This window comes from Motacilla alba, chromosome 21 (genome assembly GCF_015832195.1).
Source record: "Motacilla alba alba isolate MOTALB_02 chromosome 21, Motacilla_alba_V1.0_pri, whole genome shotgun sequence".
Taxonomy (NCBI): domain Eukaryota; kingdom Metazoa; phylum Chordata; class Aves; order Passeriformes; family Motacillidae; genus Motacilla; species Motacilla alba.
Genome location: NC_052036.1, coordinates 551,195 through 578,833, shown reverse-complemented (window position 1 = coordinate 578,833; position 27,639 = coordinate 551,195). Strand labels below are relative to the sequence as shown.

The 27,639-nt window shown below is 43.6% G+C and overlaps 1 protein-coding gene across 23 annotated transcripts in view; it reads left to right on the top strand.

Moving 5' to 3' along the window:
• Positions 1-27,639, top strand: part of KIF1B (kinesin family member 1B) — a 76,729-nt gene that overhangs the window by 43,877 nt on the left and 5,213 nt on the right. For 8 of the 23 annotated variants that reach the window (XM_038159810.1, XM_038159803.1, XM_038159813.1 and 5 more), the window contains 28 exons: positions 2,436-2,532; positions 3,303-3,451; positions 3,679-3,857; positions 4,832-4,969; positions 5,675-5,923; positions 10,989-11,107; positions 11,579-11,664; positions 11,811-11,940; positions 12,282-12,441; positions 13,053-13,143; positions 13,671-13,789; positions 14,313-14,368; positions 14,899-15,099; positions 16,793-16,901; positions 17,509-17,575; positions 18,349-18,433; positions 18,702-18,807; positions 19,120-19,146; positions 21,646-21,760; positions 22,291-22,424; positions 22,916-22,977; positions 23,622-23,767; positions 24,040-24,279; positions 24,686-24,757; positions 25,263-25,384; positions 26,145-26,294; positions 26,620-26,812; positions 27,383-27,501. In XM_038159810.1, the coding sequence (XP_038015738.1) occupies positions 2,436-2,532; positions 3,303-3,451; positions 3,679-3,857; positions 4,832-4,969; positions 5,675-5,923; positions 10,989-11,107; positions 11,579-11,664; positions 11,811-11,940; positions 12,282-12,441; positions 13,053-13,143; positions 13,671-13,789; positions 14,313-14,368; positions 14,899-15,099; positions 16,793-16,901; positions 17,509-17,575; positions 18,349-18,433; positions 18,702-18,807; positions 19,120-19,146; positions 21,646-21,760; positions 22,291-22,424; positions 22,916-22,977; positions 23,622-23,767; positions 24,040-24,279; positions 24,686-24,757; positions 25,263-25,384; positions 26,145-26,294; positions 26,620-26,812; positions 27,383-27,501 (3,521 nt within the window). The remainder of the gene's footprint in view (positions 1-2,435; positions 2,533-3,302; positions 3,452-3,678; positions 3,858-4,831; positions 4,970-5,674; positions 5,924-10,988; positions 11,108-11,578; positions 11,665-11,810; positions 11,941-12,281; positions 12,442-13,052; positions 13,144-13,670; positions 13,790-14,312; positions 14,369-14,898; positions 15,100-16,792; positions 16,902-17,508; positions 17,576-18,348; positions 18,434-18,701; positions 18,808-19,119; positions 19,147-21,645; positions 21,761-22,290; positions 22,425-22,915; positions 22,978-23,621; positions 23,768-24,039; positions 24,280-24,685; positions 24,758-25,262; positions 25,385-26,144; positions 26,295-26,619; positions 26,813-27,382; positions 27,502-27,639) is intronic. The other 15 variants (XM_038159822.1, XM_038159816.1, XM_038159821.1 and 12 more) reach the window with 6 other exon arrangements.

The window sequence follows — 27,639 nt, the reverse complement described above, 5'->3', positions numbered from 1 at the left end:
AAATGAAACTTGACTGCAGGCTTGTCCTGCTTTTATTTTTTGTCTTGGGGTTGGGCTTGTTCCAGCAGAGCTATAAAGGTTTCTTTAATTGTTCCTCAGTCTGATTCTTGTGAGTTCATCCACCCTGGTGTTTCTGCTGTTATGTGGAAAGCAGCAAAGCAGGCTTGTGTCCATCTCAGACAGCTTATTTAAATTCAATATAAAGAAGAGCTTTTTCTAGCACAAGGAGCTATAAACCATTCCCGTCCTCAGTACTGTCCCATTGTACCATCCTGTGTGCTGTTTATCTAAATTCTGGAAGAAAACACAGAGCTGGCTGCTCTCCCTTTATTTACTCATTGAAGCAAAAGAAATGGACTTTTCTGTGCACCTCAAGTCCAGGGGAGAATCACACACAGCAGTGCCTTGGCAGACATCACGTCTCGGTTCTTGTGGTGCAGTGTTCTGCTTTCACTGCTCCAGTCTGGTCTCAAAAAGCTTTGTCCAGTTTGAGTGTATGGGGTGTGGGTTTGTTGGTGGGTTGGGGTCTTTTTCTTTTTTGTTTCCCCCAACCCCCCCCTTCCCTCTCCAGCTTTTCAGTTTCTCCAAAAGAATCTGGAAAGATTCTGCTAAAGTGCTGCTTGAAGAGCTTTCCATTTCTACAGTTTAGCTGCGCAAAATGACTTTATTGACTTCAGACCACAGGAAAATAAATTATTTTGCCTTTCCTTGCAAGTGAGAGAAGCTTATTTGTGTCACTTTGCATCTCACCAGTTTTATCTCAGTTTCAAATGTGATAGCATTGTCTGCATGGAATGGGGGAAATAGACCAAAAAAGTGCCTTTTAACATTAAAAAATGTTTAAAAAAATTCAAAATTACGCTGGGCATTTCAGAAGAGTAGACAAGTCTGATACTTCATGAGAAGTCTCATGAAGTCTAGAATAGATTTTTTGTGAATGTAAGAAGTTCAGGATGAATATCAAAAGAAAGGATATGTATTTTTTTGTTTGCAGTACTTACACTGCTGGGCTGAGGTTACTTCCTGTGTAAGTAAGTAGCCAACTTAGGGTGAATGGAGCAGAAACAAATGAAGAAGGAGCATTTTAGCCAAATTAAACATTCAAGAGGAAATTAGAAAATTAAAATGCAGCCGAAAATTAAAACAAAGCCATCATGTGAAGGCCATATGAAGTTCCATTTTGCTCTCAGGGATATTGAATTTGTGGTATTTAAAATCCTGCACTTTCTAAGGGCACAGCTACCATTTGTTAATGCTGTTTTCAGAAAATATTACTTATGAACCTGAAGGAATGTTCTGGAGGTGTAGCTCCTTTCCAAGTAGAGCCTAAAGCCTTTCTGACTGAAGCAGACACCATCATACTGTGGATAAGTGATGCAGTTCTTTAGATGGGACACTTAGGTGGGATGGGAGGAAAATTTAAAGCTTTTACTCTGTAGCTCTTGGGCTTAAGAACCTATTATTGCAAACTGGGCTTTGGAGAAGAATTTTAGGATTTGGAACTGTGGAAGAGAGAAGGCTGGAATACAAGATGAGTGCCTTCAAGAAGTCTCCTTAAGAACTCAGCAACACCCTTAGTGAATCTTGTATAAAAATCTTGAGAAACCAGTTTAATTTGTGTAATAATATGTCAAAGGTTTATCACCCTAGTGGGATAGGCTTTGAGACCAAGAGCACTGTGACAGAGTCTGTTCTAATTTGTATTTGTTTTACCAGCAAATAATAAAAGGCTCATTAGGTTTAAGTGGCATGTGTTTCAAGGCACGATAAGGTCTGAACAGGAAGAAAATGCTGTTGTGCCAGAAGCTATTGCTGAAGTGTTCTTCGTGGGGAAGCCACTGCACAGACTTCTCTGCCAGGGCCATGGTGGTATTTTATCTGCTGATGTCTGAAATACACATGTGAGAGAGTGGTACTTACCTGCCGTGGGGAAAATCTCATTGAAAACAAAGTGCTTCCCCCACTAATGTTTGAAATTAATTTTTTTGTATAAAAAGGCAAATTGGTGGTGCTGTTAATCCTTCTGTTTGAGAAAATGAAGGTGAATAATCCTCCCCTTTCAAATTTATGTTTGCGTTATTCTCTATTTCTGCCTCTTTCCTTCCTCTCTGAAAGCAGCAGCCAGCCTCCAAAGAAAATCCCCTTCTTCCTGTCTTTAGCAAAACCTCCCCCAAAAGAGCTCCTAAAGCTTTCCCTCTTCTAGAGCTGTGTACCTGTAAATGTGGTGATTTTAGAGACCAGCTCCTCTGTGCTGTGTTGGCCCCTGCGCTCTCTCTGCGGGGACTGTGCTGGAGCAGTGCTGCTGTGTGACCTGGGAGCGCTCTCCGGAGTCTGTGTGGATGGGATCTGTGCCTGTCACTCTGAGCTCTTGGTGTCTCTCAGCTTTCCCTGGCTCTTGTCTGTCCTCCTACACAGCGTCTCCTCTCTCCCCACAGGACTATGAGAGCAAACTGCAGGCCCTCCAGAAGCAGGTAGAGACACGGTCCTTGGCAGCTGAAACAACAGAGGAGGAGGAGGAGGAGGAGGAAGAAGGTGAGTTTGAAGCTGAAAATAATTTGGGTATATAAATAATTTGGTTCCTTTACAGGTGTAAAGGAACAGACTCTGTATCATCTCTTGTAATAGCAAACTTGCTTTAGAAAGCTGCAAAACACTGCAAGTTCTTGATCTGTAATCCTCTCAACATCAGGATTTCACCCATTTATGGAATACATTCCACAGGAACAGTAGACCTACGGCTTCAAATACAACTGGTGCACAAACTAGAATAGTTTACCTCAAGCCTTGATTCGGTTCTCTTGAAGGAATCTCTCTCTTCCTGGCACTGACAGAGCTCATGTGTCTTAAACAAAGTAACACTGTTGTCTTTGTTTCCTTGTTTTGATCTTGAAGTTTCTCTTTCCTCCTTGCTAGGAATTCTTAGAATGCTGTGACATGTCTGTAGAACTCCATTTCTGGACAGTAGATAATTTATTACTCTCATTATACTTGCTCTCATTCCACTCTTTCAGCATTTGGCTTTAATAGTTGCCAAATAACTTAAAATAAAAGGAGCAGAAAAAAATTTGTTTCCTCTGTTCCAAATCTCATTTACATGATCATTAATCTCCACTGCTAATGTTGAGGAAGTTTGAGTCCAGTTTTTCCATGATGAATAATGAAAATGTAAGGTTTTGTTTTCTGCCCTTTCAGAAACCGTGTTGGGAGCTTGATGGCACAGTCGGCAGGAGTAGGGGACACTGCATGTGCTGGTTTTGAGAGGAAGCCATTGTTTCATTCCTCTGTTTCTCTGTCCTTCCCAGTGCCCTGGACACGCCATGAATACGAACTCGCCCAGTGGGCTTTCAGGAAGTGGAAATTCCACCAGTTCACTTCGCTGAGGGACCAGCTCTGGGGAAATGCAGTGTACCTGAAGGAAGCCAATGCAATCAGTGTAGAGTTAAAGAAAAAGGTAGGGACGTGCAGAGCCAGTTTTTGAATTTTCTGACCCATCAGTTTTGGTTGTATAATCCTGCTGTAAATGCTCTGAGTTTCTTGTAATTTTATGTGTCTTGCTTATTAATTTGGGCTGTAAAGGGTTCAGAAAATGGCGAGTCCTTGATTCGGGCTCCTGTCTGAGTGAACGTCACGCCAGCATCGGGCTTCTGAGGACCCAAGTGCCGTGTGTCTTGCATGCAGGTGCAGTTCCAGTTTGTCCTGCTCACGGACACGCTGTACTCCCCCCTGCCCCCCGAGCTCCTGCCCGCCGAGCCGGAGAAGAGCCGGGACCGCCGGCCTTTCCCCCGCACCGTGGTGGCCGTGGAGGTGCAGGACCTGAAGAACGGAGCGACGCATTACTGGTCCTTGGAAAAACTCAAGTATGTCCATAGAATTAGAGAACAAAATTCCCTGTGTCCGAGGAACTTCACTCAAAAATTTCCTCCCTCACTGTTCCTTATCGGTTTCTGTTTTTCTCTGTGTCCTCCCAAACTTTCTAGACACTGTGGGATGTTCTAAATACCAGCTTTTTGGATTGTTTGAACAAGTGCACTTTTCCCCAGCTTCTCACACCTTAGCTTCACATCTAATTTTGGTAATTTGAGGTTAGGCTTTGTCTATTGAATGTAGTAAGACTCATCACAGCTCATCTCTCTGCATTACTTTTTTCAGTTCTTCCACTGTAATAATTTTCTTGCCACCTGCTGTATATAACCTGGCAGTATAGGACATAATTTATGATAAAAATCTTAAAGAAGATTTTATTTCTGTGGAAGCTACACAAATTCTGACTGCAATTGGAATTATTTTCGTCACATGTAAATGACATTTCTTTTCCCCATTCTCTAAATATTGACTGAAAGACTTTTTTCCTACTAATAACTTCCAGACAAAGGATCTTGCAGTGTGAAACACTTGTTTTCTTCAATAAAATAAATGGATAATTAGAGTCTATAATGAAATCGGTTCACTTTTGAATCAAATGCCAACATTTCTGGAGTGGAATGCAAAGAACTGCCAAAATTACTCAGTAACATGGTTTGATGTAAAATTGAAGCAAAAAGTATGCCAGAATTAGATGTGAAAGGGGAATATTTAGAAGTGAATTAAAGTCCAAGATTTATGTAAGCTTCTGCAGTGACCTTGCCTTGTGCTTAGCTGACAAAATTAGCTGACAAAATATTTCCCAGACTGTCTAACATTTTGGGGAGTTAATGAAGCACCCAACTTAGGGCACAGCCTCCTCTGTTCTTAGGTGTGGCTGGGTGCAGGTGAAGCCGGCGGGGTGAGCCCCTCCTTGTGTTGGTGCCTCCTTTGCCCCTGTCTCTGAGCTCTTTGCTGCTGTCTGTTGCAGGCAGAGGCTGGAGCTGATGCGGGAGATGTACGACCGCGCCGGGGACGTGGCCTCGGGCAGCCAGGAGGAGCCCGAGGGCTCCATGACGGGCAGCGACCCCTTCTACGACCGCTTCCACTGGTTCAAGCTCGTGGGCAGGTACGACACAGCTCGCTGCTGCTGCGCTGGCAGCCCCGGCTCCGCGTGCACTGCTGGTACACCGTGTGGCCTCTGGGTCAGCTGGGTCTTAACTTTCAGGGATTTGGAATAGACTTCAAATACAGTTGAGAGTAGAAAATGCTCTTTAGAATGTTGCCAGTTCAGGTGTCTATCTGTAGTAGAATCTGCTAAGTGAACGTTTAGTAAGTTACAATTTTATTTTAAAAGAATATAACCGGCTAAGTTCCATCTAAAGTCACTGGAGCAGAGCTGTGAGAATATGAAGAACACTGGAAAAGTGGTCCAGAGTCTCTCATGTGTGGTTCAAATAGTTTGGTCATACTGTAGGGAAGTGTCTGATGGGATTCTTTAGTGTTCCCTGCTGCCGTCCGCACCTTTACAATGTTTTTATTTGCAGAACTGCTGTGCTGGAAATCAGAAATGTAGCTGTGTTACGTGGATGTCCTCACAAGTTCTGTATGCTCAGCCGTGTTTCTGTTCCTTTTTCATTTGCTTCCTGCTCCGTTCAAGGACACTCTGTTCCCTGACTTTGTTGGCAGCCCCCTGCCTCCCATTTCGTTGCAGTGCAGGCGGTTTGGAGCCGTTGCTGTTGTTGAGGGGTCTCTGTGCTGCTGGCGAGAGGGAGCTGTTGGTGAGGTTCTGTGTGCTGACCCTGTTAATCGGTGTCCGTTCGCTGATGTGCAGCTCCCCCATATTCCATGGCTGCGTCAACGAGCGCCTGGCCGATCGCACGCCCTCCCCCACTTTCTCCACGGCCGACTCCGACATCACGGAACTGGCAGATGAGCAGCAGGATGAGATGGAGGACTTTGATGATGAGGCCTTTGTGGATGACACTGGCTCCGACGTTGGGACTGAGGAGGGATCAGACCTCTTCAATGATGGGCGCGACCCGTTTTACGACCGATCCCCTTGGTTCATTTTAGTGGGAAGGTTGGTGAGGTTACTCTGAGAATGGCCAAAAGGGACCAGCTCTTGCTGCAGGCTGCAATGGCTCTGCCTTGTGCTACACAGATGGTCAGTCTAGCCAAAATATCCGTGTCCATAAATTGGAATTGCCAGAGAATGAGTGCAGTTCAACATTAAGTTTTAAATTCCTGTGTCTGGAGCCATGAAGACCTAAGTAGTAATTGAGAAAATAACCCTTAGATGCAACAGTGTGAGTAAATCTATCTCTAGATAACTGTTGCAGCTTGGAATGAATGGGGATTTGCATACAGAATTTAAACCTTTATAGAATTCCCTATTTAGCCATTGCAGGGTCACTAAGATAGAATTGTAGTGTGCTATTTTCTTCCATGGAAGAGAATCTGACTGTGGTGGGAAGTCTTTCAGTCCAACCCCAGAAATCCATTTTTTTTGAAAACAGGTTTAACGTCCACTGCATACGAAAAGATGGCATGAGGAGAAAGAAGAATGGTCCTTTCTGGATGAGGACAAGACTGTTCTCTGAGATGATTTGGCGTCTCAGATTATGCTTGACCCTCTGTAGCCAGTATTACACAGTGAAAGGTCATCAGCGTTGAAATTCACTGTCTCTGTTTATCAGCACTTTCCCCAGGCACTGTGCTTGAATTCCTGAAACAGGCTTGCTTGGTGTATTTTGGGATATCACTGAGCTTTCCAGAACAGAAGGAATTAGGGCATTACCAGACCTCAGTCTGTGGTGTAGGCCCTTAAGGACAGCAAATTACATTGAAGAAATGTATTTCTTCACACTGCTTCTTCAGCAATAGTCTGACTAGCACATGTTTCTCATGACAAGAAGCAGAAACATTTTTATTTAGTGGCTTGGCTCCTCTCTCTGCTGCTGACCTCTCCCCTGGTGATGCTTTTGTGCTTCCTTGCTTACCCTGTAAGCCAATATCCTCATTAATGTGCTTGCCACAGGCCTGGTACAAAAAAAGGCTCCATGGCCAGCAGAAGGGAGGAACAGAGAAAAAGGGACCAGCGCTTGGCTTTATCCTTTTCTGTGACTGTAAGCAGGAAAGACTTCAGGGTCAAGGTGGTGGGATTTTTATGCAGTTTCCTCAAATGCAGGACATTTGTTTGCATAATTTATGAAAAATTGCTGGTCTTTATCAAGCTTTGAGTTCAGTGTAGTGTGTTTTGTCTAACCCCAGGCATTGCCAGTAGTGAAACTTGGAACTTCCCTGATCCTGTTTTTTAAACAAAAATTACAAAAGTTGCAAGAAATTGTGTTAGTCCTCTGTGGTCTCTGAATCTGTGCCCTCACGTGCAGGGCTTGGTACCACGTTTGCAAACTCTGATTATGTGGTTCAGGTGGGGAGGCGGTTTGGGAAAGCCATCTGTGCTGCTCTGGGCTGGCTGTCAGCTCCTGTGAGCCCCGGCTGCCCCGTGTGCCCCCGGAGCCTGGGAAAGAGCTGAGCTGTTCATGCTCGCTCGCAGGCGGCTCAGGAAGCTCAGCACGAGCCGAGCAGATAGAGTGTGTAATGAAAACACTGGTGCTTCCTGGCAGGCACACGGATTGAGTCCCTGCTTTGTGCAGAGCTCTGAGCTGTGTCTGTGGGCACGTGAAGCTGCAGCGCTCTGGGCACTGGCCCGCGTGCTGTGAGCTGCATGTACAGAGCTGTGCATGTGTTGAGGGATGAAACTTAGTTCCTGTTGTGAGGCCAGAGAGTGACTTTTCCTCAGTTGGTTTCTATTCCTGTTCTGTTGTGCCCATTCTGTGGGCAGAAGCTGTTAGACTGCCCAGCACCACTGAGCAGGAGCTAATGTGAGTCCTCTGTGCCCTCCAGTGTGAGAATTCTGCTTTTGATCAGTGACTTACCAGGGGTGTCCATCTACATAGGTATTGTCTTGAGCACAAGGCAGTGTTCACTTTGTAACAAAACCACAATTCCTTATCACTTCCAAGTGTGTACTGGTTGCTACATTATAGAATGTGAAGGACAAATAAAACAGTTTTTGGTATTTCTGGGGGGTTGTCAGCAATAGCAAGTGCAGGTCGTGAGGGAGAGGAGGAGAGATGGAGCATGTAGTTATCTAACTCCCTGGCCATCACAGTTCTTTTCTCTCTCTGTGCTATGACTGTCTTTTATTTGTAACTCTTAAAGAAAAGAAAAAAGAGCTGGTCCCTTTAGCCATCTCTTCTGGCATGCTGGGTTTCTTCAAGCTTGACTCCTTTTAATGGTGTGACCTATCAAGCATTTGCTTTGTTTTTAAGGGAGGTGGGAGAGGACAATGGGCTATTTTATTTAAATCCTAATGTGTTTATTTAAAAAATATCTGCCATCATTTTGAGTTCTGTTGGTTTTGTTTTGGTTTTTTTAAAAATTGTGTTTGTTAAATTTAATTTCTAGTTTTGTTGTGAGTATGCCATTTTACCTCACCAATCTTTCTGCTAATCCAGCTCCCCTCTTTCAGTCTGCTGGGCTAAGTGCAGGGGGACACTTCGGGGCTCTTTGGGGAGTGGCATCCTCACGGATGTGGGAAGAGGAGGAGGAGGATAACCTTAAGATTTCATCCACTCCTAACTTGGCTCTGTGTCCTGACGAAGCAGCTGTAGTGCTGCATAACCCAGCTCTGTTTTGGTGCAGCACATGTGCAGTTGCTCTCCACTCTACAGAAGAGATGCAGCATTTTCATCAGTAAACAGGAAGCTTTAAACTTTTTTGCATTGTGTGCTTTTTTTTCTCTAAGTTGAAATTATTCCAGTGAACAAGGTGACTGGATGGAAGCAAATTGAGGGAGAAGAGAAATACACTTTTTTCCTTGGGATGGTCACATGGTAGGGGTTAATCCAGCTGAATGCTTTGGCTGTCACATGTTGAGCAGCACCTTCAGAGCTTTTGCCCTGTCAATAAACATGTATTTTTTATTTTTCATGCAGGTGATGCTTTAACTTTCCATTAGTTTGGCTTTGAAGGGAGAAGGCTTCTGCAATGCCTGACTCTTTTTAGTTAGTGAGACTCCTACTGTGCACATCAGTGCAAGACTCCTTGGGCTCTGTTCTGCTGGGAAATGTCTGTTCTCCCTGGCTGGAAATGTGCATTTCAGACTGGGTGTGTTTTTCGTGTTGAGCACAGAACCACATACCTTTTGGAGCTCCATCCCTGATCCAGTCCAAGTGAACCATTCCAGTTTCAGGGACTGTTTTCTTGTGCGGTTGGATGCTGGTTCCTCAGATGTGCATCACCTGGAATTCCAAAGCTAAAAATGAAAATGTTAGAGGGCAAAAATAAAATTTAACTTCTCATTTTGTTACTTGAAATTTAGTCTCTTTTCCCTTTCCTTGCTTATCAGTGCTTACCTCACTTTGAAGCAGACTGAAAAGGAATTAAATCCTAATCTTAGTGAAGTGTTATGTTGCAGTTGGTTTTTTGTTGTTGTTGTATGGTTTTCTTTATTTTTTGTTTTGCTACTTTATAGCTGTATTAATCATCCTCTTCTCTATTGCATTTTGTCACCACTTTTTTTTAGTAGCATTATTTTTGTGTCCTTGGTTTATGACTGACACCTGTTTGACTTCCCTGTCATTTCAAAAGAGTTCATTCATCCTTGGAAGGGGCATGTGAACCCAAGGAGCAACACTTCCCTTTTGTCATGCAGGACTTTTCCTAGGAATGCTAAACAATAACAGTTATCAATAACAGGGATTATTTGTAATACTAAAGACTAATAAAAAGGACTGTAGGGAGGAAGTTAGTAAAACAAATTACTGTTGTTTAATACAAATTAATGTGCATAAATTCATTAAAGTTGCATAAAGGGTCACTTTAAATTTACTAACTGGTAAAAGTACTGGTTAAAGTTCTGTGCATCTCAGTACTCCCCTGAACTCTGAAACAGCTCATTTAATAAATAAAACCTTCCATATTTCCCCGTGATGAGAGCTGTTCTTTAGCTGACTTGTTGAGTTTATCAACATTTAATGTCTTGCTCAAGCTAATCCCACTGAAGTGTGATGCTTTAAAAACTACTGCAATTCATTGCAGAAACATAAAATAACTTAATAACTTTAGTCTGACTTTTAATTAAAATCTATACAATTAAATTGGCTACCTTACTGCTCCAAAACAGACCCTGCTTGTATATAACTTAAAAGTTAGTGCAGGGCAGGATTGTCCCCCACAGGGCCTAAATGCTGTTTTTCCTTTTGGAAACTGTCATTTCTAAGTGGTTGCTCTGGAGCAGTGCTGTCATGTCTTATTTGTTATGTTTTGCTTTTTCAAAGAAATAAATCAAATGCTTCTAATGAGATTCACCCGTGAAGACTTTCAGTCTTCCACTATCTGTGCAATCAGTGAATCTTCCAAGAAACCTGAGTGATGACTTATGGTTTATTGTGGGTTTCTGGTTATTCTGCACACAGTGTTATCAAAGGAATACAGAAGACAGGAAACATTCAGTCAGTCTGTTTTTAAAAGAGTGGGTTTATATGTTCAGTAAAAAATTGAGCCTGTGTGAGCACAGTAGGTCAATTCCTTTTTAATTTATCATTTCCAACTACCTCATTCTTTATCATCATTAGCTTCCTGATGGATTCTATCAGCTTGCTAACAGCTCCGTTCACAACTTCAGTGCATCTCTGGTTACCTCCCATACAGCCATCCTCTCTCCCTGTGTCTGTAACTCATTCCTGTGAGCCCTGTGTCCCTCTGAGCTCTGACCGAGAGCCTTTGGTGGCTGCACTGGCCCTGGCCAGAGCTCTGTGTGGGCAGGACAGACCCAGAGCCTCCTGTGTGGGCAGGATGGATCCAGAGCCTCCTGTGTGGGCAGGATGGATCCAGAGCCTCCTCCTGTGTGGGCAGGATGGACCCAGGACCTCCTCCTGTGTGGGCAGGATGGACCTGGAACCTCCTCCTGTGTGGGCAGGATGGAGCCAGAGCCTCCTGTGTGGGCAGGATGGACCTGGGGCCTCCTGCAGGGCTGGGAAGTGCAGTGTCTGGGATCTGACTGTTCCAGGGCCGAGCAAAGCTGCAGTGGGTTTGGCACACCGTTCCTAATGCTGGCTGTGTTTCTCTCCTGTCACCAGAGCCTTCGTGTACCTGAGCAACCTGCTGTACCCCGTGCCCCTGATCCACAGGGTGGCCGTGGTCAGCGAGAAGGGCGAGGTGCGGGGCTTCCTGCGCGTGGCTGTGCAGGCCATAGCAGGTGAGACACTGCTGCCTTCGAGGAGCAGGCTAACCAAGCAAACCATTCTCCTGGCACTCAGACCTGAATCACCTGTGAAGAGGAGGAGGTGATATGAGCAGATTGTATGGACAGATCCAGCTTTCAGACTTCCAGCATGTCCTGGTGGAGCTGAGTTCATGGCTACAGAATTTTAGATGTTCGTTTACCTCAGTATAATAATCAGAAGTAAAAAAATAATGAAAATTAGTACTAAAGTTGGTTTGCATTCAAAATTCTCTAAAGTTAAGTATTTTCAGAATGAAACTTGAGAGCTTGTCTTGTTTTCCCACACCCGAGTTCCTGATGGATAGGTTTCTGGCATGATCTTTTCTAGCACTTACTTCACCTTGTAACTGGATGACTCTTCGGCTTTTGGGTAGCTCTGTGGGGTCTCCCTTCCCCTTCCCATCATTTACTGAGCTATCTTCTTTTTTCCCTGTGTTCTTTTAGCTGATGAAGAAGCCCCAGATTATGGATCTGGTATTCGACAGTCTGGGACAGCTAAAATTTCATTTGACAATGAGTATTTTGATAAGGTAAGAATTCTTAGCATTGATTTAGGTATCTTTGAGTGTAGTAGCTTGTGCTTCTAAATAAAGAACACGTGTTGTAGGGAAAGAAGGGGATGGCAAACCCGGAAAGTGTAGAAGTCTGTTACAAGCCACTGTATTTAACTTTTCAGAGTGATTTTTCTTCGGTTGCGATGACTCGGTCTGGACTGTCCCTGGAGGAGTTACGGATTGTGGAGGGGCAAGGGCAGAATTCCGAGGTTACCACTCCTCCAGAGGAGATCAACAGAATGAACGAGCTGGGTGAGCAAGAAATACGTGGTATTTGGAGAGCTTCTGGGAAATTTGTGACACTTTCAGCCAGTCATAAAGGAGTGCTGAGTGTCCTTCAAGAGTGTCATGGTTAGGGAGAGGTGTTACCAGTGGGTTGAACATGAGAGATCCTGGTTGAACATGAGATTCATTTGAAGAACAGTGCTGAAAAACTTCCCAGATACTTGGGTCTTTTGGTTATCAGCAAATTATTTGGGTTTAAAAGGGAAAAAAAAATGTGATGGGACTAAACTGTCTCCTGAAGAACTATTTCAAGAAAAGAAAGGAGAAAAAAAAATTATTTCATGTGGGATGTTCTTTTTCTCCCTAAGACTTGAAGTCAGCCACTTTGGATGGAAAGATGACTATGGAAGGGTTCACTGAGGAAATTGGTGATCACCTGAAGCTGGGCAGTGTGTTTACCTTCCGTGTGACAGTGCTTCAGGCCAGTGGCATCCTGCCCGAATATGCAGATATTTTCTGCCAATTCAAGTAAGAATTTGTCTTTACTTGCATTAGGCAATTAATGGTAGAGAGATATGATGAGATAATGACAGAGGTAATGGTAGTGGGCAGTGGAACTCGTGAGAGCTTTTCAGATGGGTGGAGGTGTTGTACAGAGGAAAACACCTTGTCACTTACTGGAGTCCTTGGTCCTCACTTTCTCTTAAGTTAAGGATTAAAGTTTTGCAGAAAGGAATTAGGAATGAAAGTGGACTCATAAGCTACTTGTTTATAGATATCTTAAGGTTTTAAGCTTTTAATGTGAAAAATTCAATACTAGATTGTACATACACCCATTTAAATAAAAGCTGCATGACCCTGGAGGAAATCAGTACTTCTCAAGTGAAAGTGGTCTTAGGCTTGGGTTCTTAAGGAAGAGGATAAAAAGGAGCAATAAAGACATAAGACAAGTACCACAGTTGTGGTCCTACAAGACTATGGTATGCCCAGCTTTAGGCCATCACTCAGCTGCTTCTAAAGTTCCAGCAGAATACATTTCTTTTAGGATTTTAGAATTTCCTTTCAGGGTTGGATTCAGAGCACAGCAATCTTCATTAAACCATTCTGTGGTGGCTGATTTTTGGTTTATTTTTTTAAAGCTTTTTACATCGACATGATGAAGCTTTTTCAACAGAACCTCTCAAAAACAATGGCCGAGGGACTCCCCTTGGGTTTTACCATGTTCAGAATGTAAGTAAAGCTTTAATGAGCAGTAACTTCCTCTGTCAGCTCTGGGAGTTGTGTGTGTCCTTCAAGGCAAGCAGAATTATTAGGAATAGACAGTACTAGGAGTGATGTAATCCCCATCACAAAACACAACACAGAATGATTCTTTGTGGCAAATTTAACTCTTCTTTCACCTCTGCTTCCTGCCATTGAATTCTGTGTTTCCTTTCCAGGCTGAAAACAGTCTAGAATTCGGGAAATAAAATATGCATGTGAATAGCAGTGCTCATGATCTCAGATGAGCTGAATATATCTATTTCTATGAACTGTGTAATGCCTTGGTTACATACAGCCTCCTCTTCTTCTACTTGAAACGCCTGATACTGAGGCTTTAATTTTCTCCGTTCTTGGAGAGTAGAATTAATGCCTAAACCAGAAGAGAATGCAGTTGCTTTTACTGTGAGTGACACTAGGTGATATGAAAAATGCAGACTCCTAGAAGAGATTTCCTTTTTTGAATGTCTCATTTTCTTTCCTTACTCTTGAAATAGATTGCTGTGGAAGTGACAGAATCATTTGTGGAGTACATCAAAACAAAGCCCATTGTCTTTGAAGTCTTTGGGCATTATCAGCAGCATCCTCTGCACCTGCAGGGACAGGATCTCAACAGGTATTGGCCACTAGCCTGGCATAAAGGACCTTGGGCATCATGCTCAGGTTATGCAGTTTCTGTATTCCTGAAATTGTGCACCACAGCCTCACAAGCAGAATTCCTGATGGAGGTGAAAGTGCTGGCAGAGGCCTGTTTTCCCAGTGTAGTGACTGATGGAATTGTTCTGCCCTGTCAAACATGGAAAGCTGTTCTGCCAGTCCACCCTAAAAACCCCCTGGTAGTTGGAGCACTGCACTGGGAATACTGGGAGCTTCAGCAGTGACCCGTGAGCTCTGGGAAGATCTCAGCAGTGCTCCTAGGATTGGTTAAGCTAGAGTAGAAAAAGAGCATAGGTTAGTCTGAGAAGTGTGCTAAGCCCCCTTGTTTTCCTGACGGGGGATATTTACTGTCTTCATAGACCTGTGAGGATATTTTTAGAGACAGTAGCAGGTGTGTGTATACAAAGATGCATATGTGTGCATTTGTGTATATTTCTTACATTTAACTGCCTCTGTATTGATAACTCTTCATTTCTCTGTAGCCCTCCACAGCCTTCTCGAAGATTCTTTCCTCCCCCTATGCCACTGTCCAAGCCAGGTGAGAACAGCTCTGTAATTCTGTAATCACAGGTCTGCTGCTGCAGGTGGAGGTTGTAGTGTATTCCTGAGCTGTCCAGGACACCGAGAGATGTAAATGGAGTGACTGCTGCAGGGGGCACTGAATGTCTTGGCTGGCTCTCTGCCCTCTTTATGTTTTATTTTTATTTCTTCTCAACCTCCTCTGCAGGAAGTGCTGCTTAGTTCATTAGGGGGTAGAATTCCATTCCTGAGCTATTGACCATATTCCATGAGGTCTGGCTATGGCTCTTCCCGTGCTTACTGAGCACTTACTGACTGGAAGTTTGCTTATTCATTAATTGCTTCATCTTTTTGCTCTCTCATATTCTCGTTTAGTGTGTGAGTCTTGTTGAAATGATTCTTGGTTCTCTTTGCTTAATTGGAATAATGCATGCTGAACTCTTTTGTGATTTTTTTTCCATTTCACCTTTAATTTCCTCCTTCTCCCTCTTTCTCTCACCTGCATCTTTCTACCATCCTTTCTCTGTGTGTGTTGCATTCCCTCTGCAGACCATGAAAGGAAAATTGAGTTGATTAGGTACCTTATGTCTGGCTATGTAAACGTGCATGTGCTGAACACGCTGTCCGAGCATGCCACCGTGCTGGCCTCCTCTGCCGTGGCTGCTTTCCAGGATGGAGCTGACCAGCTGCCACCTTTTCTCTTTCTGCCTGTTCCCAGTTGTCAGAGTGAGCGGGCTCCTAAACGAGATGGTTAGTAGCCAAACTTGGTCTGTGATAGACGTAGAAGTAGTTCCAAAATGTGCTTCCAAATTCCTTTTTCCTTCATCGTGTAGTAGTATTAGGAGTAGAAGCTGCCATGGTTGTGCTCTTGGAAGGATCATGCTGTGCTTGAATTTGGGGCTCTTTCAGAGAGAACCATAGAGACAGTCTGTAGACCTCAGTGTGCTGGGAGTCACACATTTTTGTGTGCCACTGCATCTGTTCCCTGAAACTTCCAGGACCTCTGATTTTTTCTGTGTTCTGCATGGAGTTTTGTGATACTGGGATGAGAGATGCATACGGAAACACAGGCAGGTATAGAGGAAACATCCTGCTGTGTTCTGTATAGGTTTCCTTTTCACTCATCTTCCTTTCCTGCCACTAACAGTGCTGTTCCTCACTTCCATTTGTATTCTGTTTTATTTAACTCAAAAAAAAGTCATGCTGATTAATAATTGTACCAGAGCAAGTCTGTGAGAACATCTAGGATCAAGCTTTCATGTTTAGTTACGTGTGTCTTTCTGTTGTTTGTCTCTTCTGATGCTTTTGAGTTGCTCTGCTTAGCAGTAACCTTGAGTGACTTGTGTGTTTGCTGTTCCTCTGGCTGGAGGGAGGTCGTGTGCAGCTGCATGAGGTGATTGGGTGTAAGGGAGCTCCTGTAAGGAGCTGTTTTATCTGGGGGCTGTTATGTCCTTCCAGTGCACAGGAAATAAGGCCATGGTAGAAGCTGAAGGATACAGAGATGTAAAGGTGGGAGAACCTAAAGCAAACCTGAGCAAGGGGGGATTGGGTCTTGAGAGGTAGAAGGGAGAATAATTATTTGGCTTAATAAAAGCAGTGAGGTTAGTATGTGAAAGGAGAAAAAATGGAAGATCAGAATTACAAAAATCCCAGTCAGAGTGTAAGGAACGAAGCTTTTAAAATGTTCCCATTTATAAAAATGTAATGAGTGAGCAGATAAGAGAAAGCATGTAATGGTAACTAATAGGTATGATGTGTGAGGGAGTATTAGGTTATTTCTAGAATTTAAGCTGTCTCATTATTTTTTTTAACATGGTTTATCCCTACATTTGAATGAAAGGCATTAGAGGGGATCTGGCTGGTTACACTCACTAATTCCAAGAGATAAGGAGCCCAGAAAAATACTTAGGCAGGATTAGGGCTCTGGAATAAGTCTTGTTCTGCCTTTTTACATATACAATATCTTAACCAAGTGGTGCAGGGTCTGGCAGTTTGTCACATGAAGAAGTGAAGACTGAAGTTTTAAGTTCTGTTCTTTTCCTCTTGTGTAGGGAAGGTGAAATGTACTTTATGGGTGAGTAATGCTGCAGATGAACAGACCTCAGCAATTCTAAATCACCAACTGTCAAACCATAAAGCAACTAATGCACATGTGAGGAAACTTCTTCTCTGTGGATCTAGAGGAACTGTGTATTTTTCCAGGCTCTTTCAATGCACTTTTGTTCCATTATTTAACTTCAAAATTTTTTTCTATTCTAGTAACCTAGATTTAAAAAACACTTAGAGAAATAATGACTGCTGTAAGCAACATAATTTTCATGGTAAAAACTGTGGTCTGCCTACATACACAGAGTATGTAGGACCTCTGAAATGGCATGTTTCTGTGAGTCCTTTGAAAGCCACTCTTTTTTTTCTTCTTTCTTTCTTTTTTTTTTCTATCAAGTTCCAGCTACAAAGCTGAATACTATGAGCAAGCCCAGCTTGGGCCAGAGTGTGAGCAAATACGACCTCCTGGTGTGGTTTGAGATCAGTGAACTGGAGCCAACAGGGGAGTAAGTCCTGTATTAATATTGTGATTAATACTATGATTCAAGAACGGTGGTTTATGACATTTCTGGGGTTTTCCCCTTTGTTCTGCTCAGACCAGGTTGGTGTTTAGCAGTCACCGTGGTGGGGGCCTGGCTGGTTTGTAGTGATGGGTGTCCAATCTGCTGGCTGTAGCTGTCCCCATTATAAGGGACTGAAGTGATAGAATGACTTTCTTTCACACTTGGAGGGGTCTTTCCATGGTGAAGTTCCAGGCACAGGCACCCGGAAAACTTCCCTGTGTAGGCCATGAGTTTGGATTCTTTGGGACACTAGAGACTTTACTCCAGTCACACAGCAGCCTCTGTTCAGTGTTCATCTCTGCCAGAAAGGTTTTCCCCTGACAGGTCTGCAGGGGTGTATATTGAGAAGTGAGTTCCACAGTTTTCCATGAGTACTGGGAGTACAGTGGGTGATGCTTCCACGACCGACTGATGTCTAGTGCCAGAAGGAGCCTGTTTGGAGAGGGGCTGGAAAGACCCCCTCTTGTGTCTTCAGCTGCTGCAAGGAGAGGAGGCAGCTGGCAGCAGAAGCTGCCGTGCTGGTACATCTGTGGTTCCCTGTCTCACACAGGTACATCCCTGCCATTGTGGATCACACCGGGGGCCTGCCCTGCCAGGGGACCTTTCTGCTGCACCAGGTACTGCGGAAAGCTGGGGAGCAGCAAGTGCCATGTCTGCAGGGAGGGCGGGGTGCTGCTGCCTGGGGTTTGCAGCTCCTGTCCCACACAGCTGGGCAGTGACAGGCAGGCTCTCCCAGTGTGAGCTGGCTCTGTTGGCTTGGGCTGTGAGGAGACTGGCCCCAGGATATTGCTGTTCCTGTTGCTTCTCAGTGGGCACCCCACTCAGGAACGAGGAAAGCCTTTTAAAAAGCAGGAGCCTCTGGGACCAGGTTTGTGCCTTCAGTGTTCTCCAGCATCTCTAAGGACACAGGAGGATCATGTGGACTCAAATCCATTTGCTCTCTCTCACTGCTTGTGGTTATGACACGTAATCTATGAAGTGACTGTATCTCAGTGCATCTTAAATTCCTCTTATAATCTTTAGTAATATTTTGTCTGTAGCTAGATTATAAAGATAATTCCAGGTAAATATGGTTTACAGGTTTAAAGTTATATTTTTCCTACTCTGTCTTTGTGGAGTGAGGAAGGGGAAGCATTTAATTTCTTTTACATATGAGAATATAACATTCCCTTGAAATGAATTTTAGCACCCTGAAACAAAGAGTTGCTTGTTCAGTTACAGATGATATATGATGATACTATTTAAATCACTTAAATTATTTAAAATTATATTAATGATATTATTTAAATGATATTATTCACTTCACTTTTGCAGTACAAGTGCAAAATAGATGATGTGTGTGTGTGTGTGTGTGAACACTTCAGCAGTGTTTTGTTTCTGAACTCCACAGGGAATCCAGAGGAGAATCACAGTCACCATTATCCATGAGAAGGGCAGTGAGCTGCACTGGAAAGATGTGCGAGAGCTGGTGGTTGGTGAGTAAATGGTTTTGTGTCTTGCTCTGTAAGGAAGAAAAACAATTGCCTGTAATTTCTCTTTGTATCAGATTCTGTCATTTTTATGAGCACTGCCTGTAGGAGGAGAATTTTGAAAAACATCAAGAGGAAAAACTTAAGTTTTGCAACTTCCATTTACAGCTGCTTGTTATTCATGTAGTCTGAAATTGTATTTGGGAAAACAAATTCCTTTTGTGTTGCAGTTTGAATTTTAATTGATTCCTCCTCCTCCTCCTTCCCTTTTTAGGGCGTATAAGAAATAAAGCAGAGGTAGATGAAGCTGCTGTGGATGCCATTCTGTCTTTGAATATCATCTCTGCAAAATACCTGAAGTCCTCTCACAGCTCCAACAGGTAAGTGAATGAAGTGAGCCCTCCAGCAGGAATCTGAAATTCGTTTGACCTCTGCTGTATTGGCATCTCGTCCCAAAATGCCAAGGTTTAAGTTGTGGGATGAGTGCATGGCAGAATGGTGGAAGGGAATTGAGGCCCTGGTAAGGGATATGTCTTAATGTTTGCTCATTGTCTGCAGACTTGTTTGCTGCTTTCTGTGGGGTTTTTTCACTTTGTTTTGTTTCTTAGTCCACTTGTTCTGTTCCTCTCAGCTGTTGCTTTTCTGTTCTGCTTTTGGCTGCACTAACTGAAGCTCTTTCTATGTTTTTACAGGCTCTTTCTTGATAAGGATATGCCTAGGTATTTTCTGTTTGCTTCCTTTGTACATAAAGATTCTTGAAAATAGAATGCTTTATGTCCCATTTGTATTGCTGCCACTTCCCTCAGCTTTTACTGAATTCTGTTAGCACACCTCTTAGCTCTTCCAGAAGTAGTCTCCCCTTCCCCCTCTCTCTTCCCCCTCTTCCCCCTCCTCCTGCTCCTCCTCCTCCATGTCAGAGGGTTATTCAGGCACAGTTCACTGGGGGACTTGTGAAAGTGAACTTTCCTTCACATGTGAGAGTAGGAGAATTTCCTTTGTGCAGTCTTTCTGATTCTCTTGATGTGCCATCAAATAAAGACCCTTTTTGTAGTCCTTGCTATTTTCTTCCCTTGTTCTGTTCCAAAGAACTAAATTTGGAATTTCTCACTGTCTCTGACTCTGCAATGCTGCTTGTTTGAAGGACCAAGCCAAGGACTGAATTAGGAGGTTGCTTGAATTGCTCTGAGCAAATAGCACTGGCTGCCATGTGCCTGCTCCTCCGCCTCTGTTCTGGGGCTGGGTTTGCCTATGAAATTTAACCATGTGGTTGCCACTCCTTAGTTTGGCAGCTTGCAGGGGAGCCAGGCATGCGGTGCCTGCCCAGGCTGGATTGCTGTTCCACCTTGCCAGTGGGATGGCAGCCTGGCATGGCAGCTGCACAGTCTGGGGCACTTGCACTCTGCTTTCTGTGCTCTGCCTCGGGAAAAGAGAAGACAGTCTTCAGTGCTCCCAATTCACCACCTTTCACTAATGCTGAGATCCACTTCAGAAGCAGTTTTAACTCCACATTTAACCTGTCTCTCCTCTGTTCCATGCTTTGTGTGTTCTGTGCTCCCTTTTCCTCTTTGGCTGTGCTGAAAGGAGTTTGCTCACTTCTGCTTTTTCTCTCTCTCTCTCTAGCTATTGTAGCAAATTCTGGTTTGGGCTGGCAAAGCTGTGTATATTTACCTTCCTGGCTAGAAAAGATCCACTAAAATAATTGCCTCGAAGCTGTGCTTGACTTCGTCTTGGTGTTTGTCCAAACATCATTTTGCTCCAGAGGGTGTTGTATTTCTGCACTGAGGAGCATTTACACCTGTGCTCTCTCTCCATGAAGAGAAATCTTGTTTGGCACACGGTGCAGAACTGATGCCAGGGCTGCGTTCAGTGCTTTTCCATCTGTGATCAGATGGGTTTCATGCTGTCATAACTAAGTCATGATGAAAGTTTAAAACATAAGGACTCAACACAGATGTGTAAAGGCTTAGAAGACAACTGTGCTCTTTGCCTAATCTAACTCAAATGAGGATTATTCCTTTACAGTGCTTCACTGTGTTTTTAAAGCTACCGAATACTTGGCCTTTAGATTATGTTTCTCTGTATTTTTAATAGAAACAACATATTTAGAAGCAGTTTCCTAAATATGGTTCTTCAAATGCAAACAGTATCTAGCAGTGTTCCCACCTGACTGCAGTTCAGGGTGCCTTTAGCTAGGAGCTGTGTAGTTGGTATCAGAGAACGGGCATTCTTGAGAGCTCTATTTGAGATCAATCTCTGTTTCTGACATGTCTGCTTTTAGGTGTTTTATGTTTCTTTTTGTTTCACTTTGTATTTTCTTGTTTCTTCTACCTCCACCCTGCTGTTTGTCCTTTGTCTTTAGTTTCATCTTCTATTTTTCCGAGTTGGGAATTAGTACAGAAACTCTTCAGATATATAACTTACTTAAAAAAAATAATATACATGAAGCACTTGCTTTTAGTACTACATCATTTGGACTCAAAATGGGATAAAAATAGCAAGAGGATTTGGGAGGGAAATTATATAGAGGTGATGAAGAATGAATACCTTCTGTTTCTGTCACCAGTGTGGAAAGGTGTGCTGAGTTCCTGAATAGGGCCATAGGCCTTCTTTCCAAAGTGACCTTCCTGAAATCAGTCGCTGCCTGTGAGAAAGGAGAAAGCTCATTTCCCCAAGCCCCTGCTAGAGAGGGGAGAGTATAACCATGCCTTTGGATGTGGTGATTGAGCTGTCCTCTGTGTGATGCTGTCTCTCACTTTTTACTTGAACCTTCTGGATTGCTGGGGTAAACCTGTGGGAGCTTTCAGCTCCTATCTTTCCTTGTCCCAGACTGAAGAAACTTCTTACAGAAGTCCTAAAATGTGGTGTAGAAAGAATCTTCCCATGCACTTTTAAGATCCAGCTGGGCTGAATTTCAGCAGTAGAAATTAATTTTCTCTGTTTAGAAACAACTCTTCAGTGCTGACTTCCCTGTAGAGCTATGAAGCTTTTGTTTTCTGCATTCCCTCTTTCTCTTTTAGATGAGTCTTCTCCATAACACGTGGTGGTCTTTATGCCACACTGAGGTAGAATGATCTTGGAAATAAAGAGAAGGTTTTTGCTTCAAGTATTTGTTATCCACATCACTGGAGGATGATATCAGGAAGAGATGCTTTACACTGAGTGATGAGAGGGCTGCAGCGGAACTCTTACTATTGACCTTTTCCTGTACTTCTTTCCAGGACTTTCTACCGCTTTGAGGCAGTTTGGGATAGTTCCTTGCACAACTCCCTCCTCCTCAATCGAGTGACACCGTATGGAGAGAAGATCTACATGACCCTTTCTGCCTACCTGGAGGTGAGACACCAGTGCCTTCCTGCTGGCTATAAACTATGTGAGACAGGACACAGAATGTACCCAAGAGAAATAGATTCAAAAGCGATTTGAATCCTGAAGCCAGTAAGAGTGTTTATTTATTTCCTGAGAACAGGGTGGAAAAAATGTACTCATAGTTAACATCTTGATGTCAAGGTATTACTGCCTTGCAACACAAGAGATACTGGTGGTCTTGCCTTGTTGTGCCTTGTTTTATCTACCTTTGTATCTGAAAATCTACTGGAATCAGTGAATATTGCTGTGTAAGTACTGGTGTTACAAGCAGGGGCTTAGCCCTTGGCTTGTGTGCAAGACACTGTTGTTTTGTGCAGTAAAATCATTTCACGGGATGCATCAAGAAATTGGCAGTTCTCTGTCACAGACACACCTATGAAAACCCTTCACCAAAGGCCCGAACAAGAGCAGATTTCAAAAGCTGTCCCACTCAGGGCAGCAGTGGAACTTGGCACAGTTGGCTGCAGCCATTCATTCATTGCTGGTGCTCCTCTTAGCTCGACCACTGCATCCAGCCTGCTGTGATCACAAAGGATGTCTGCATGGTGTTCTACTCCCGCGACGCCAAGATCTCCCCGCCGCGGTCCCTGCGCAGCCTCTTCGGCAGCGGCTACTCCAAATCCCCCGACTCGTAAGTGCAGTTAGTTTTGGTACTGAGCTTTTTTGTCAGCATTTGTGTTTTCTCTTAGAGGATTTAGTTTAGTTATCCTAATTTTTTTCCTTGAAACTTTACCTACTCATAGTTCTCCAGTCTGGTTTTGAATGTTCTTTCTCGCATTTATTTCAGTGGAGCTCTGATGGCTTCTCTCTTTACTGACCTCTCTGCCATACTGACAGAATTGGGAAGAGGGATCCATTTTTCAAGCTTGCATCCTGACCTGGAATTTACTGCAGCATGTGCTCTTCAAGTCCAGTGCAGCGTGGGGTGGGAACATGGGGAAATGCCTTTTTTGGGATCTTGCAGTTCTGGCTGTTTTGTGCAAGAATAGTATTGAAATCTAGTTTGAACTAACAACTATACTTAAAATTCTGCTTTGGGAACCACTGAGCTAAAGCTGAAGCACTTTATTTCTGAAGATAATAAATAGTGTGTTTTTGTTTCTTCTGCTTTCCTGTGAACAGCAATCGAGTAACTGGGATCTATGAACTGAGTTTATGCAAAATGTCAGACTCAGGAAGTCCAGGTAAGCAGTGACTGGGTGTTCCAGTGATAAATATAAAATACTGCAGAAAATTTCTCAGGCAGAATGGAGTAAACATTTCTGTCCTGATCAGAAGCACTTCCTGTGTTTCATAGGAGCAATGGAACGTTGCTATTCCATAAAATACTTACTCAGGCTTTTACTTTAGACTTTATGTTCTCTACATGGATAGCTCAGGACACTGAGCGCATGTACCTGAGTCTTAGGGGCACAATCCATGGCTCATAACTAACAGCTGAGACTGGGTTTTGCAGCAGTAGAGCTTTTTCTTGTCTTTTGAAGATGCTGCTAATTTCTGATGCCATCTTCACCACGTGGGAAGGAATGTAGTTCATGGTGTACCTGTGTATTTTTCTTCTAAGATGTAGAAACTGAAGTCCTTGTGTTGAATTAGACTGAACAGGAGTTTGCATTATATCTTGGTCAATAGAAAATATCTGGAAAAAAAAAAAGCTGGGCTAAATCAAATATCTTTGGTTGTGTATTTGCAGGTAATGAAATCCTTATGTTGTATATTTCCAGCCAAACAGCAGAAGTGCTGGTTCTTTGCAAATTGCTGATTATTTCTCAGTGACACCTCTCTGGCTATGGTTTTAACGCGTCTTGTGTTGTTTTTTACTGCTCAGGAATGCAGAGGAGGAGGAGGAAAGTCCTGGATACTTCTGTGGCATATGTGAGGGGAGAAGAGAACCTGGCAGGTTGGAGGCCCAGGGGTGACAGCCTCATTCTAGAGCATCAGTGGGAACTGGAGAAACTGGAGCTGCTGCATGAGGTGAGTAAAGAGATGGAAGTCAGACGCATTTGAGGATTTATATCAGTTCTTCTGGCAGAGAAGATACGAAGAGTGTGGCTGGCTGCCGAGTAGAGTCCTCAGCTCAGAATCTCAGTGTATTCAGCAAAGGCAAATTCAATTTCCAGTGCCACTGTAAACTCCCTTCCCTGGTGAAAGTTACTGGTATGAATAGTAAAGGATTCTTAAGAATTCAGTGTGTGTGAAATTGGCACCTTCCTGGAGCAGACGATACCCATTTCTTTTCTTACTAGGTGGAAAAAACCCGACATTTTCTTCTGCTTCGTGAGAAGCTTGGTGACAGCATCCCCAAGTCCCTGAGTGACTCGTTGTCTCCCAGCCTGAGCAGTGGAACCCTCAGCACCTCCACCAGCATTTCTTCTCAGATTTCAACCACGACCTTCGAGAGCGCGGTGACGCCCAGCGAGAGCAGCGGCTACGACTCGGCGGACATCGAGAGCCTGGTGGACCGGGAGAAGGAGCTGGCCACCAAGGTATGGCTCAGGGCAGCCGTCCTGCTGCAGCTGGGGTGTCAGAGGGGATTACAGGTCAATCACGAGCTTCTCAGGTAGCTTGGGGAACATCCAGTAGTGAGAGTTTCATTGTAACATCTTGGCTAGTGGAATGAGCCACTCTCACCGGCCAGTGCTGCTGGGGAGGTTTGGGCTGTGGCTGTAGCTCATTCCCCTGTGCTAGTGGTTCTATAAAAACTTTCTAATTTTATCAAGTGAGGTGATTATTACCCTCTTCTGGGATTTTTCATAGCAGTTTAGGATTTCTTTTTTCTTTCATGATCTGCCAAGTGTGTCTTGGCAAATGACCTGTTCAAATTTCTCTGAAAATCTAAATATAAAGCTCTTCTATGTGACTCATTTGTTTCCCCTCATGTACCCCCTTTAGTGTCTGCAGCTTCTTACTCATACCTTCAATCGGGAATTCAACCAGGTGTACAACAGCATCAGCGATTGTAAGGTAAATATTTCATGTAATATTTAATTGTAGTGCACTCTATTTGGAGTACAAGAGCAGCATGTTTGTGAGTCACAGAATCTGCTATGGCAGGAATTGGCAATGGTGTGGACTTGCACTCTAGGACAGTTCCCAGTTTATTAGCAGGCTCTTACTGTCTTTCCCTACATACCCTTTCGCTATGTAAAAGGATAAATCTACTCTTAAAAATTCTTCCTGTAGGCAAAGGGAATCCCAAGTTTTAAACTGGATGATGTTTTATCCACTGGAGAAGTCAGAGTGGGAATAATCAGAAGTGTAGGACATTGATTAAAACAAGCTGTGTCTGCATAGATGCTGCTGTATTTCTGCCCCCAGATGGGTTTGTGGTGGTTTGTGTGAAAATTTGCCTGCTGAGCAGGGGAATGGCTGATGAAAAAGCCTTTCTGTTGTCTGAGCTGAAAGGCATTCTCAGCCAGGAGTGAAGCTCAGCTGCAGCCCAGCTGCTGTGATGTGTTTGTGCTTGCAGCTCTCGGATATTTCTCCAATTGGGCGGGACCCGTCCGTGTCCAGTTTCAGCAGTGCAACCCTCACCCCTTCATCCACCTGCCCTTCTCTGGTGGATTCCAGGTGCAATTCAGTTGATCAGAAGTAAGTGTAATGCATTAAAAGGAAACATCACTTTTCAGTGTGTCACAGATCTCTTTGCTGTTTTCTGATTTGTTTTTCCTCTTTTCCTCCTTGTCCCTACTTTCAGATATTCTCTGTACAGCCCCCTTGCCTTACTTTGCCAGTCACTCTGCACAGTTCTTTTTCCTCATTTTGTTCTTTTGAAGTGGTTTTTTTTCTGCTTGTGCTGGGGGAGCAGTCAGATGCTTGTCATTCCAGTGACCAGTGCATCTATGGTGTGCGGAGTCCACAAGTTTTTTCAGAGTCTGTTGAAAAGGTCTATTAATAATGACTCAGAACAAACTAGTTTGGCCATTAATCTCTGTTTATCTTTCTCAGCTGTATCTATACAAGATATTTTTGATGAAATTAGTAATAACTGTGTAGCAAAAGACATAATTTGTACATTCTCAGTTCAGCATCCCTGAGGGAGGAGTGCTGAGGAAGTAGAACATTTTACATCAGACAGTAGCGGGAAGTATGTCTGTGTTGTGACCATGTTTAGCAGGAGAAAAAAGGTAGATGTAGTGGGGAAGGAACTTACTAGCAGTTATTATAAGTTTTATTCCACAGATATCAAGGAAAAATGCTATTTATTATTCTACAAAAGGATCCCAATGTCATGCAATAAATCTGGGCTGGAGGATGGAACTTCAAGCTGGCCTGAAGATGCAGCTTAAATTCCATTGTCACTTTCAGTTGCTTTGTTGTGATTTACTTTTTTTCTCTATTTTTTTTAAAGGACACCAGAAGCAAATTCTCGTGCCTCCAGTCCCTGTCATGAGGTGGAGCAGTTCCAGATAATTCCTGCAGTAGAAACTTCCTACCTTGCCAGAGCTGGAAAGAACGAGTTCCTAAACCTCGTTCCTGATATTGAGGAAATCAGACCAGGGTAAGTTTTTTATTGTTGTGTGATTGTGGCTTCCCGAGAACTGTCACAGGGGCTTTCTGAGATTCTTAAGTTCTGTGCCCCATTTGAAGAAGGAATATTAACAGGTGGTAGCAGAGCTGCAGAGTCCTCTGTGATGGATTGAGGAGGACTGTCAGCTTTTGCATAGCTGTTGAAAACACCATTCAGCTTGTTTTAGAAGAGCTTTTTCAGAATACTGTTGCAGATAAAACATATTAAGGACCAAGTGTCTTACACAGTGTTTTAGTTAATAGGGATACTCAGGGGAAAATCTATTTCTGTTTTGACGTGGGTTTGTTTTTTCCAGCTCTGTGGTGTCAAAGAAAGGATACCTCCACTTCAAGGAGCCACTCTCCAGCTCCTGGGCCAAGCACTTTGTGGTGGTTCGCCGTCCCTATGTTTTTATTTACAACAGTGACAAAGATCCTGTAGAAAGAGGAATCATAAACTTATCCACAGCTCAGGTGGAATACAGCGAGGATCAGCAGGCAATGGTGAAGGTCAGTCTGAGAGCTGTTGTTTGTTTATCCATAAACCAAGAACATTACAGGTAGCAGTGCATCTGTATCATCAGGTGTGTCATCTCTGCTCCGAGGAAAATGGGTCTGAGTCGTGGAGACATTGAGGATCCTGCCCACAAAGTTCCCAGTTTGTTCAGGGTTTCTTGTGGTTTTGGACACAGAGTTACCAGAGAGTGACTGCTGTCACACATCAGATTAGCTTTTAGGAGTATGTGTTGGTACATCACCCCATATGCTGGGTTTTTGCAGCTTCCTTTGTATGGTTTTTTGGGCATGTGTGTTTTGTTTGTTTAAAAACAAACCCCCACAAAACAACACATACAAACATCCTGCAAGGAATCAAATTAACTCTACTGGTCCATCTCTTAAAGCCCACACTCAGCTGTTAGGACTCCATTTTGTAGAAGATAATGAGTAATAATAGCCTGGAAATCAGCAGTGAGACATCAATGAAAGAGGGATGTGACGGAGCAGATTCCCTCAGAGAGGGAATGTGCATCAGCTTCTGTGCTTGTAGACTTTGTGTTTAAATTGTCCTTCACGTTGCAGACACCCAACACGTTTGGAGTGTGCACAAAGCACCGTGGAGTCCTGCTGCAGGCCATCAATGACAAGGACATGAATGACTGGTTGTACGCCTTCAATCCTCTCCTGGCTGGCACGATTCGGTGAGAGGCGGCTCCTGTGTGCTCAGGGCTGCAAAGGGACATGCTCTAGCCAGAGGCACATGGTTGGTCATAGATTCTAGCTTTGCTCTGAGGAATTTGACAAGATGTGGGAACTGGAGGAGGGAGGAGAGTAGGCAG